Source organism: Panthera uncia (assembly GCF_023721935.1).
Source record: "Panthera uncia isolate 11264 chromosome B3 unlocalized genomic scaffold, Puncia_PCG_1.0 HiC_scaffold_1, whole genome shotgun sequence".
Classification (NCBI taxonomy): Eukaryota; Metazoa; Chordata; class Mammalia; order Carnivora; family Felidae; genus Panthera; species Panthera uncia.
The window spans coordinates 82,635,764-82,648,921 of NW_026057582.1; the positions used below are offsets into that span (position 1 = coordinate 82,635,764).

The 13,158-nt window shown below is 42.3% G+C and overlaps 1 protein-coding gene across 1 annotated transcript in view; it reads left to right on the top strand.

The window, feature by feature from the left end:
- The first annotated feature begins 4,058 nt into the window (after positions 1-4,058).
- Positions 4,059-13,158, top strand: part of BUB1B (BUB1 mitotic checkpoint serine/threonine kinase B) — a 50,674-nt gene continuing 41,574 nt past the window's right edge. The window contains exons 1-2 of the mRNA XM_049613329.1: positions 4,059-4,302; positions 6,869-7,015. Coding sequence (XP_049469286.1) covers positions 4,268-4,302; positions 6,869-7,015 — 182 coding nt within the window. The 5' untranslated portion in view covers positions 4,059-4,267. The remainder of the gene's footprint in view (positions 4,303-6,868; positions 7,016-13,158) is intronic.

Consider the following 13,158-nt stretch of genomic DNA (forward strand, 5'->3'; position numbering starts at 1 on the left):
GGCAAAAGGGACTTGGCAGATGTGATTAACATTCAGAACCTTGAGATAGACAGGTTATCCTGGATCATCTGGATGGGTCCAATATAATTACATGAGCCCTTAAAAGCAATGAGAGTTTCCTGACTGTGGTTAGAGATGTGGTGACAGAAGCCAGATCAGACAGATGTTGTGTTGCTGGCTTTGAAGCTGTAGGAAGGGGCCCACAAGTGAAGGAAGTGAAGGAATACAAGTGAATGCCTCTAAAAACTGGAAAAGAGGAAACAAATTCTCCCAAAGGGCTTCCAGAAACACAGTCCTGCCAACACCTTGTTTAACCCAGTGAGGCTTGAGTCAAACTTCTGACCAACCAAACTGTAAGATGATAAATCTGTATTGTTTTAAGCTACCAAGTTTATGGTATTTTGTTACAGCAGCAATTGAAAACAAAAACACCCTTTCCCTTAGAGATTCATAGTGCACTTTGGCCTATTAAGGGCTCTAGGGAGCCGTTCAGTAAAGATACCCATTTAAGTAAGCATTTCAGAAGTTTATTTGAAAATCCAACCTTTATTCCCCTATAAAATCTACTAGCATCTTAGAACAGGATGTGAAAGAGGTGCCTGGTGGCTCAGCCAGTTAAGTGTCCGACTTCAGCTCAGGTCATGATCTCATGGTTCATGAGTTTGAGCCCTGCGTCAGGCCCTGTGCTGACAGCTCAGAACCTGGAGCCTGCTTTGGATTCTGTGTCTCCTCTCTCTGCCTCTCCCTCCCCCACTAGTACTCTGTCTCTCTCTCTCAAAAATAAATAAAACATTAAAAAAAATTAAAAAAAGAATATTAGGTGCAAAATACCGCATTCAAGCCTGAACTATTATTAACATCTTAGTGTGACTTAGTTCGTGTTTTCTTTTTCTTTCTTTCTTTTTTTTTTTTTTTTTTTTTTTTTGAGAGAGAGTGTGTGCACATGCACAGGGCACATGCTCAGGAGGGGCTGCGGGAGAGGGAGGGAGAGAATCTTAAGCAGGCTCCAGGCTGTCTAGAGCCCCGCACAGGGCTGGATCTCAGCACAGTGAGATCATGACCTGAGCCGAAATCAAGAGTCGAAGGCTTAACCAACTGAGTCACCCAGGCACCCCGGTTCGTAAGTTTTCAATGTGATAGCTAGGTGAGAGAGAACAGGACACAGGATAAGCAGTTTTTGATGGGCCAGCACGGAGGTCTAAAGAAGTGAGACCTGGGTACAGGAAGTCAGTGGAAAGAGCAGGGGAATGGAGAGGAAGTAGACACATACTGAAGAAAAACTTCAGCTGCTACACAGCTTGTGTTGTTATTCTCAATAGTTTGTGTCAAATCTTGCCTATCACGTTTACCATCTTCTCTACAAAATTTGCCTTGACTTCCTCCTTTCCCTCAGCCCCGGGGTTGGAAGGTCTTCGTATGTGTCTCCATGCCCCCCTGTGTTTATTTACCTCTGGTTATGGCAGCAATGTACTGAAATTGCCCGTTTATTTGTCTCTCCAGCTAACCTGAAGTTGCCAGAAGACAAGAGCTGTGTCTGGTTCATTGTTCAGATTGTTTGTATCCCACTCATGCTCAGCACACTGAAATATGTGAGCCTCTGTCTTACCCTCTTTGGACCAGAAATGTATATGAGCTTAATCCTGACTTCCTTCCTGACTGGTGGGTGCTGTTGAGACCCAAATCACCACTCAGCCACAGTCCAGTCCAACAAAAACTCATGTTCCCAATAAATCCATACAGTACCTCTGTCATACCTTTTTATTATTTTTTTAATGGTAGATTGTGAGCCAGACTGATAGATCTCATTTTATTTATTATTTTTTTTTAATGTTCATTTTTGAGAGAGAGAAGAGAGAGAGAGAGAGAGACAGGGGCAGAGTGCAAGTGGGGGAAGGGCAAAGAGAGAGGGAGACACAGGATCTGAAGCAGGCTCCACGCTCCAAGCTGTCAGCACAGAGCCCAATTTGGGGCTCGAACCTGAAAGGGTGGGCCTACCCCGGCCAACTCCATCTTGTTCTGTGTCCTTCACCTTGACCACGCCTCCTCCCCTTGAGTAACCTCCCGCTCACCTGCCTAACAGGACTCGGACCCTTCCCCAGCCAATCGGCTGAGGCCACAGCCATTACCTCACCAACTGCCCCTAGGCCCCAATAAAACCTTTGTCCTTTTGAAACTCGCTCTCTCTCCCAGGTATCTCACCACTGGGTCGGTGCTGGTAGGGGATTGAGCTCGAGCTAGCTCAAATAAAGGCTCTTTTGCTTTTACATCGGACTCGGCTCCCTGGCGGTATTTGGGGATCACGAATTCTGGCCATAACAGAACCCACAAACCATGAGATCATGACCTGAGTTGAAACCAAGAATCGGACGCTTAACCGACAGAGCCACCCAGGCGCCCCTGTCATACTTCTATCTCCCTTCTTCTCTGGTGAAACAAACAGAGTTTAGCTTGAATGTGTTCCATGTTGTACCACAGTTTGTGGGGCTACAAGCAAGACTGAGATCAAAAGAACAAATGCTACACTTCCAACATGGTTTATAGGAAGCAACAGAAAATAAGGAGTTGTAGATGCGAACAGGACACCCTGGGGAAAGGAAATGAGAGACTAGGTTAGTACTGGTGTGAGATGAGAGATAAAATGACACAGAGAGGGAATCCCATATATCACCTCTCCCATAATCCAGAAAGTCTTCTTGGATTTAGAGGACTTAGAAATAAAGAGAAACCAAAATTTCCTGTGGGGAATCACCCCTTCGCCTCTCATCTCCCAAGATGAAACACATGATTTGGGCCTGAACAATCAGAATCCTGAATCTACTAGTTCCAGTGACTGCGGGGAAGTGGCTAAAGAGAGCGACTTCTAAGTCTGAACTTGAACCTGGAAGGACAAAGTCCTGTAGCTGTTACTCAATGGAGAATGACAATAAACTAATATAAATAGAGGTGAGAAATGGAGAAGGTCCCAGGCCTGATGACGCCACAGGACATGAGTCCTGGATTAAGTGTCATCTGAAGTCTTTTATATATGAGCCAATAAACTTCTTTTTCTGAGTAAGTCAGTTTGAGTCAGATTTCCATTCCAATGCAATCAAGAGTCCTGATGATGCAGAAGAAAGAAGAACTTACATAGTGTGAAAAAAAGGTGGAGAGGCGACAGGCTGGCTCAGTGGGTAAAGGCTGTGACTCTTGATGTCAGGGTTCTAAGTTCAAGCCCCATGTTAGGTGTAGAGATTACTTAAAAATAAAATCTTAAAAAAAATGTTGGAGAAACCTGAGAACCAAGAAGCAAGGAGTAGTGAACACCTACTCCCAGTTCCCCACTCTAGGAAGGGCCACTTCTCACCACCCCTAAGTTCACAGGAAGAGGACTCCTCTGTACTGGGTTTGTTCAAAAGGTCGCTCCCCTGGCCACAACTGAGCCCACCATATTTTCTTCCTCAGGAAACTGGAACTGGCCCTAAGAGTCCAATGCCAGTGGAGGCTGGTGTCTTGAAGAGGAAAAGAGGCCAAACCTTGGCAGCCAAGGCATAGCTGTATTTTCTGTGTGCGGACTATGCAATAAAGGCAATGCATCACATTACAGATGAGGAAATTTGAAGGTCAGAGAGAGTATGTGACTTTGCCTAAGGCTGCACACTTGGTACAATTTTTACACAACTAGAGTTCAGCTTTTCTGAATTCAAAGGTTAGGCACGAAACAGCTGGGTCAGAGCTCCCTAAGCTGTGGACATATGAGCAACTTGAGTCGGACAGCAAGGGTGATCACAGCCTGGCCAGCCACCTAAGAAGAGTCCAGCCAAGTGCAAGCACTCAAAGATATCTCTCTGCTCAAAACATAAAAGAAATTCTGGTGCTTAAAGTGTCCCTCGCTCGGTTCAGAAACTGGCTTTAGAGCGCTCGCAGACAATTTATACCGCCACTACCTGCGCGGACTGAGCAGCCACAGACTCCCCGGAAACTACAACTCCCATTGTGCATGGCGACTGCGTGGACTAAACCCGGGCTAAACTACAAGCCCCAGAATTCCTTGGGAGAAAGACGCGAGTACGAAGGGACGGAGGGGCGTATTCACGTCGTCCGCGCGGGACCGTTAAATTTGAAACTTGGAGGGTTTGAGGTGGCTGCTTTGCGAAGGAGTCAAGGGCACGCTTTTGTCCTTCTTGTCTCTTCATTATCTCTAAGCGCAGGTTGCAGAAGGAAGCCCAGGCGTTCTGCGGCCCTGAGGAAAGGCTTGCGGCAGGACAAGGGCCTGAGCCCGGAATGCAGGATGGCGGCGATGAAGAAGGAAGGGGGTGCTCTGAGGTAGGTACGCGAGAAGGGCTGCCGGGAGCTGGGCCTGCGAGACCCGAGGGTGCCTAGTCGGTGTCAGAGGCTCGGATCAAGAGCAGTCAAGGGGAACACGGTCGGGAGAAGAGCGGGCCCGACTGGAGCCTCCCTCCTGCTGGAGTCGCAAGGGGTGGATGTGAAGCCCCGGTAAAACCTCAGTGGGGTGAGGGCACGTGAGAACCCCGCTGCACCCAGCTTCAAAGCTAAGGTGGCTGTGCGACCCCAGTGGTACAAGGAACTTGGAATTTGTAGTGTGGTCTGTGTCTCTCAGCTCAGACGTTTGCTAGCTCTTTGACCTTGGACTTGTCTTAATATGGAAAATGCTGGTGAATTCAAAGTATCTGTGAAATTAACTGCCTCCAAATAAGTGCCCAACAAGTGGTAGGTGCTTCCATCTCAATGGCATGGTCAGAAATCTAAAAAGCCCTTCTTTGCATGCTTGCTGCTTTTCCTTATTTAAATATATATCAGTTCTTCCAGGTTGGAATTCTGTATGCGTTTTCGTTATGGGGTCCACAATACTTAGATAAATGCCATATGGAGGGTTCTTTAACTCATGCAACAAATACTTATTGCCCACCTACTAAGCGCTAGTATGGCAAATAAGCAAAAAACACAAAAACCCCTGCCCTTGTGAAATTTAAGTTCTGAGGTGGGAGCAACAGACAATAACCAAGATCAATAAACTAAAAAGATAGGTGGTCAGTCCTAGAAGAACTAAAATGGTGGGGAGTAGGGGGGTTGGTGCAATTTTAGATAGTTTTGAACAGGAGTCTCACTAAGAAAGTCTCATTTGGGTCAAGACTTGAAGGGAACTCAAGAGCTAGTCATGCGTGTATCTGGGGGGAAGTACAGAGATTTGGAGGGTGAGGGTTGGGGGAGGGAGCAGCACCTGGCAAGTGTAGCTGGAGCCAAGTGAGCCAGGAGAGTAAAAGGTGAAGGTGACGATGCAGGCATTCTAAGGACTTGGCTTTTACTCAGGTTTGAAAGTCACTGGAAGGTTTTGAGCAGAGGAAAGTCATGATCTGTTATGGATTTAAATAGGATTGTGGGCTACAGTGTTGAAAAGACTTAAGGCAGAAAAGGATGAAAGCAGGGAGACCAGTTAAGAGGTTATTGAAATAATCCAGGCAAGAGAAGATGGTAACTTGAGCCAGACTAGAGACAGTGGAGACGAGAGGTTGGTTCCTGGATCTGTTTTGAAGGTAGAGCCAACAGGATTTGCTCCCTGACTGGAGGTAGGGTGGTAGTGAGAGGGGTGTTAAGGGTGGCACTGAGATTTTTGGCTTGTGTAACTGGAAAAATGAAAGTGCCATTTATTTGAGATGAAGGAAGACTGGGAGGAGCAGGTCTGGGAAGAGACAAGAGCAGGAAGGGATGGGAGCAGTCCCAGCTCAGTTTGGGACATTAGTTGAGATAGTTTAATTGCTATTTCACGATCAAGAGAAGAATTTCAGATGAACTCAGCCAACATTTATTCAGTGCTTACTAGTGTCAGATCCTATATTAGACCATGAGGATAGAAAACTAAATGACGTGCTGGGGTGCTTGGATGGCTCAGTCAATTAAGGGTCCAACCTCAGTTCAGGTCACAATCTCAGGTTCGTGAGTTTGAGCCCCACATCCAGCTTTCTGCTCTCAGCACAGAGCCTGCTTCAGATCCTCTGTCCCCCTCTCCCTCCCCTGCTTGCACTCTTTCTCTCTGTCTCAAAATAAATAAACAAACAAACAACAACAAATCAACAAAATGGCACAGCCCTTACATTTATAGGAGTCACACAATATAGTTAAAAAGTTGTGAGTAGTTACAACCTAAATTATTAATCACTCAGAGTTTACTTTCTTTAGTTCTCATCTAGATTGAGGTCACACATAAGTTTCACTTTATTTTGAGGATTAGTTCCTGTTTCTCAGTTTTAAACTCAGAGATGATGTCCCAGAGCCAGAAGTGGGCTTCTATCTGACAATTGCATAACTCTGAAGTTCAGAGCACATACCCCCTATGGTGATTGCCTTCAAAAAACTTGTGGGAATTTCCCCATCAACAGGCTTAACAGAATTGGAGTGGTGGGGACCAGTTGTGATCACTAAATTGTATCTTTGTCCCCTCTCTGGGAAATACGTATTCATTCCAGTTTCAGTTTTAAGCCATCAGTTGAAACATGGGGTGTTAGTCCAACAAACTATTTGCTAACTTTAAATGGGATGATGCATTAGTGGTAAGCATAGAACTGCTTTTTATCTACCTTGCCAAATTTATAATTTTTTCCCCTTCTTTTCTTCCTGGCTTAAACTTTACTCTTAGAACTGTCCACAGTATCCTAGTCACATTCTCTTTTCCGTTAGGCAATATTACAGCCATAAACTTGGAAACCAGGTCATAGAAAGGCTCAGAAGCTTAGGAGTATAAGAACACTACTAATGTGCCAGCCCACCATATTCAGCTCAAAGATCATGAATAATCACTTATCTGAAAGCATTTATAATAATCTAGTGATAAAATAATGCGTTATTAGTATTGCTTTTGTTTCTGTCTTCACAGTGAAGCCATGTCTTTGGAGGGAGATGAGTGGGAGCTGAGTAAAGAAAATGTCCAACCCTTAAGGCAGGGGCGGATCATGTCTACGCTTCAGGGAGCATTGGCACAGCAAGAATCTGCCTGTAACACTACTCTTCACCAACAGAAACGGTGTGTAGAACGGTTTGGGGTGAACCTGTCATCATTCATCCCTAACTGTGGTTAGTAATGTAGGTGTGGATCCATGCAGGTTGGCATAAGGAGTACTTTTCAAAGTTGATAGTGTGAGAATCTGTTCTCCACCTGCTTTTTCATCACACAACAGCTATCTAAAGATCTCCCTGAGTGCGATTACGAACAAGAGTATAGGATTTCATTTCATTATGTTATGGAGCAGCCAAACTTTTGTATCAATAGAAGTACATCTTGGGGCGTCTGGGTGGCTCAGTTGGTTAAGCTTCTGACTCTTGGTTTTAGCTAAGGTCATGATCTCGAGGTTCATGAGATTGTGCCCCACTCACTTTGGGCTCTGTGCTGACAGTGTGGAGCCTCCTTGGGATTCTCTCTCTCCCTCCCTGTCTCTGTCTCTCCCCTGTTCTCTCTCTCTCTCAAAATAAACAAATTAACTTAAAAAAAAAAATACATCTTGAGGCACCTGGGTGGCTCAGTCGGTTAAGTGTCAACTCTTGGTTGCGGCTCAGGTCATGATCTCACAGTTCGTGAGTTTGAGTCCCGCATCGGGCTTCATGCTGATAGTGTGGAGCCTGCTTGGGATTCTCTATCTCCCTCTCTCTCTCTCTGCCTCTCCCCTGCTTGCTGTCTCTGTCTCTCTCAAAAAATAAATTAAAAAAGATTTTTTTTTAAATAAAATAAAATGATACATCTTATACAGGGGACAATGAGAAGCAAAGTAAAGCAAGTATCATATTACAGTATTTACCAAAAGTATCATGTCATTCTGGATCCCTAAATAGAATTAACTCTTTAATAATAACCAGTTAGAGAAATCGCTTCCTTGGATTTTGAGTACTCAGAGAGAGGGGATCTGCTATCTTGTATGTATACTCAATTTTTAACTTTCTAGGAAAGTATTTTTGAGAATGTGCCAAAAAAGAAATAGTGACCTCCAAAGAAAAATATAAACCTGAGAGAAATTAAATTTATACTAGAAAGTGTCTCATTGATGATTTAATAAACTCTGAAAAAAGAAAAGCCAAAAAATACTACAGTTGGAAAGCACAGGGGCTAGGGGCACCGACTCCCCAAGCGGTAGAAAATCCATTTGTAACTTTCAACTCCCCCAAAACTTATTAAAAGCCTACTGTTGGGGCATCTGGGTGGTTCAGTCGGTTAAGCCTCTGACTCTTGATTTTGGCTCAGGTCATGATCTCACTGTTGGTGGAATTGAGCCCCACATCAGGCTCTTCACTATCAGTGCAGAGCCTGCTTGGGATTCTCTCTCTCTCTCACTCTCTGCCCTTCCCCCTCCCCACCCCCAAAATAAATAAGTAAACTTAAAAAAAAATAAATAAAAGCCTCCTGTTGACTGGAAGCTTTACTGATACATAACATAAACAGTTAACACTTATTTTGTATATGTATTATATACTATACTACAATAAAGTAAACTACAGAAAAGAATATGTTGTTAAGAAAATCAGAAAGAAGAGAAAATATATTTATAGAACTATATACTATTTACTTGGAAAACATCTCCATATAAATAAACCCACATAGTTCAAACCCATGTGGTTCAAGGGTCAACTGTACTGCATTATTCAAATGGACCTATAGAACTTACTTTCCTAAATAAGCTTTTTTCAAAAAAGTGAACTAAAATATCCTTTCCTACCTTGAATCTCTGACAAAAAAATTTCGCCATCATAGTCAAGTTATCATAAATTTGGGGTTATAATGTAATGAACGTCCTCGTTCATCTCTTTGGATCTTTAAAAGTATCAAAAGATTGTGGTGTTGTATTGTTAACTCTTCTTCCTGGTTTCTGTGATACTGTACTAGTGTTTCCACTTCTCGAACCTTCCTTTTTTCTTATTGGCTTCTTATTGCATTTTATCTAAGTCTTTTGTTCATTGCCCTGTGTGTCCTTACATATTCACATTTTCCGGGATTGTTTAACAGCTATTTACATCTCTTATTTGCCTTCTAAATGTCTTTTTATCTACTCGTAACATATAATCACTAATGTATTAAATACTGAATCACTTCTCTTATAAATGATCTTCCTTCTTCTACTCCATTTTGGTTAATGGTACCAAAACTCACTTGAATGATCTTACTCATTGCCCTCTCATCCAAATTATATTTAGTCAGTTTCTCAGGTCTGGGATTTTTTTTTTCTTAAAGTATAACTTACATGCTGTGAATGCTCAGATTTTTAAGTGTACCATTTAATCAGTTTTGACATGCACTTCAACCCACAGAACATTATTACCTCTGAAAGTTCTCTCATGCCCATTCCCAATCAGTGTTCTTCCTCTCCCCCATGAAGAAACCAATGATCAGATTTCTGTCATCATAGATGATAGAATAAGCATCATTTGATGCTTATTCTAGAAGCTTATGTAAATGAGGTCATGCATTTCTTTCACTCAGCATGTTTTATTAGGCTTTTCCATGTTGCATGTATCAGATTGTTCCTTTTTATTACTGAGCAGTATTTCATTTGTTTATCCATTTATTAATTGATGGACATTCGATTCTTTACTGTTTTGTGCTTCATGAATAAAGCTATTGGGGACATTCTTGTACAAGGATTTTTGTGGACATAGATTTTCATTTCTCTTAGAACTGTTGGGGGATGCTTGGGTGGCTCAGTTGTTTAAGAGTCTGACTTTGGCTCAGGTCATGATCTCGCAGTTTGTGAGTTCGAGCCCCTCATCAGGCTTGCTACTGTCAGCACAGAGCCTGCTTCGGATCCTCTGTCCCTCTCCCCCGTGCCCCTTCTCTGCATGCAGCTCTCTCTCAAAAATAAACATTAAAGGGGCGCCTGGGTGGCTCAGTCAGTTAAGCAACTGACTTCAGCTCAGGTCATGATCTCACGGTTCGTGGGTTTGAGCCCCACATCGGGCTCTGTGCTGACAGCTCAGAGCCTGGAGCCTGCTTCAGATTCTGTCTCCCTTTCTCTCTGCCCCTCCCCCACTTGTGCTCTGTCTCTCTCTCTCTCTCTCTCTCTCTCTCAAAAATAAATAAAATGTAAAAAAAAATTAAAAAAAATAATAAATAAATAGACATTAAAAAAAAAAGAATAGAACTGAAACTGATGGGTCATATAAATATGTTTAACTTTTTGGGGCACCTGGGTTCCTCAGCTGGTTAAGCATTGGACTTCGGCTCAGGTCATGATCTGGAGGTTCATAGGTTTGAGCCCCACATCAGGCTCTGCGCTGACAGCATGGAGCCTGCTTGGGAGTCTCTCTCTCTCTGTCCCTCCCCCATATGCCTGCACTCTCACTCTCAAAAATAAGCTTAAAAAAATAAAATGAATGTATAACTTTTTAAGAAACTGGCAGTTTTCCAAAGAGATTATAACATCTTACACTTCTGTCAGCTATGTATGAGAGTTTGCCTTCTCCAAATCTACTTCAGTATTTTGGTGGTGCCAGTCTTTCATTTTAGCCATTTTGGTGGGTATGTAATAATATTATGGTTTTACTTGTGATTTCCCTGGTGATTAATGATGGTGAGCACTTTTTCTCATGGTTACTGGCCTTTTTTTTTTTTTTATTAATAGATCATAGATTTTACTCTTTTTTTTCTTTCTTTCTAGAGAATGCATGCATGACTGGGGGAGAGGGGCAGAGGGAAAGAGAGAGAGATGCTTAAGCTCTACACTGAGCATGGAGCCTGACACAGGGGCTCTATCCCACAACACTGGGATCCTGACCTGAATTGAAATTAAGAGTCTGACGCTCAACCAACTGAGCCACCCAGGCACCCAGTTATTGGCCTTTTAAATCTCTTTTGTGGTGTATTTGTTTAGACATTCTGCCCAGTTTTAAAATTGGATTGCAGGAGACCTTTACCTAGTCTGTGTACAAGACTTCTATCAAATAATGTGTTGCAAACATTTTCTTCCAGTTCATGGTTGCCTGTTTTCTCAGTGGTGTTTTTTGATGAGCAGACATTTTTCATTTTGATTAAGCTTAATGAATTACTGTTTTTCTTTTATGGTTAGTGCTTTTTTTGTGTCTTTAGATCTTTGCAAAGATCCAAAGTTGCAAAGATACTCTCCTGTGTTTTCTTCTAGTAGCTTTATTGTTTCACTTTTTATGTTTCAGTCTATGATTCATCTTAAATTTATCCTTGTGTACACTGTAAGACTGGAAAAGTTCTTTCTGCCCACCCCCCACCCCCCAATATGGATTTCTAGTTGTTCTGCCTCCATTTGTTGAAGAGATTTTTTTTCTTTTTCCCCACTGAACTGGTTTGGGGCCCTTGTGAAAAAGAAATCATTTGACTATGTGTGTGGATATTTCTGGACTGTATTCTCTTCCATTGATCCAATTGCTTATCCTTTCACCAATTACATATTACATATTGTCTTGATTAGCTTTATATAGTAAATCTTGACTTAGGGTAGAGTGAGTTCTCCACCTTTTGTTGTTCTTTTTTAAATTTGTTTTGGCTATTTTAGGTCCTTTGCTTTTCCAAACAAATTTTAAAATCTTGTCAGTTTTAAGAACAGAGCCTTGTGAGGTTTTGGTTGGATTGCATTGCATCTACAGAGAAATTTGGAGGGTTGGTGATATTTATCAGTAGTGTCTTAGATTTTATTTTTTCACCATTTTGGCAGGTAATCCCATCATCATGTCATACTTAAATCACCATATTAGTTTCATAATTGTAGTTCCTTATATAAATTCTTTTATTCCTAAAATGTTACTTAATTGATCTTTTTGAAGTCTTTACTTATCATATTTAAGATATTCTCCAATTTTTTTTTTAATGTTTATTTTTATTTTTAAGAAAGAGAGAGTGCGAGTGTGGGAGAGGCAGGGAGAGAGGGAGACACAGAATCCGAAGGAGGTTCCAGGCTTCGAGCTGTCAGCACAGAGCTGGACATGGAGCTTGAACCCACAAACCACAAGATCATGACCTGAACTGAGGTTAGATACTTAACTGACTGAGCCACCCAGGCACCCCAAGATATTCTCCAATTAAAGAGTCAGTAGTAGCTTGAGCAGATGGAACCCAAAGTCTTTATTTTTAATTTTTTTTTTTTTTTTAAGGTAATCTGTATGCCTAACAAGGGGCTTGAACTCACAACCTTGAGATAAAGTGTTGCATGCTCTTTCAACTGAGCCAGCCAGGCACCCAAAGTCTTTAAATTTACATTTAAAGCATGCCCTTCTTACTTCTCCAGATATCTCCACCTATTCCCAATACTAACTGTCTTATAGCTCAATTTCCTCTTGATAAACTCTCCCACTTTTACAACTTTATTCAATGCTGATTTCTTGGAAAACTCCACTTTTCTTTGAAATTTTCTGGTTCCTTCAGAGTCCCACCTTCTGATGCTGCTTCTGTGATACCTCCTTTTGCTTCTCAAAGGCTTTACTTTCCATTCTTGGCAACTGTAATATACTATACCACTTTGTATTGTGGGTTAATTTTTCATTTGTATACTTTGTCTTTTATTTTTGATGTTTGTTTATTTTTATTTATTTATTTTTTTAATGTTTATTTATTTTTGAGAGACAGAGCGCAAGCTGGGGAGGGTCAGGGATAGAGGTAGGCACAGAATCCGAAGCAGGCTCCAGGCTCCACGCTGTCAGCACAGAGCCCGACACAGGGCTCGAACTCACAAACCGTGAGATCATGACCTGAGCTGAAGTCAGAGGCTTAACCAGCTGAGCCACCCAGGCGCCCCAATGTTTGTTTATTTTTGAGAGAGAGAGAGAGCGAGTAGGGGAAGGGCAGAGAGAGAGAGGGAGACAGAGAATCCGAAGCAGGCTCCACGCCGCTAGTGCAAAGCCCAACGTGGACCCACAAACCTTGAGATCATGACCTGAGCCAGAGTCGGATGCTCAACCAACCGAGCCACCCAGTCGCCCCTATACTTTGTCTTTCTTATTGGAGTATAAATTCCTTTGTGTCAGGAACTATTTTGTAATTCTGACATAACCCTTTATACAGCTATTATTGATGAAACATTTATCTAAAGTGTGGTTTATTACCTAGTACTTCCCTCTGTTCTAACTGGTCAGTCTTAACTTAATCGTAGCCCTGCCTTTCCCAGCTCTTTACAAAGTAAAATTTTACGCTTTCTTTGAAGCACTCCCCAAAGTACATAT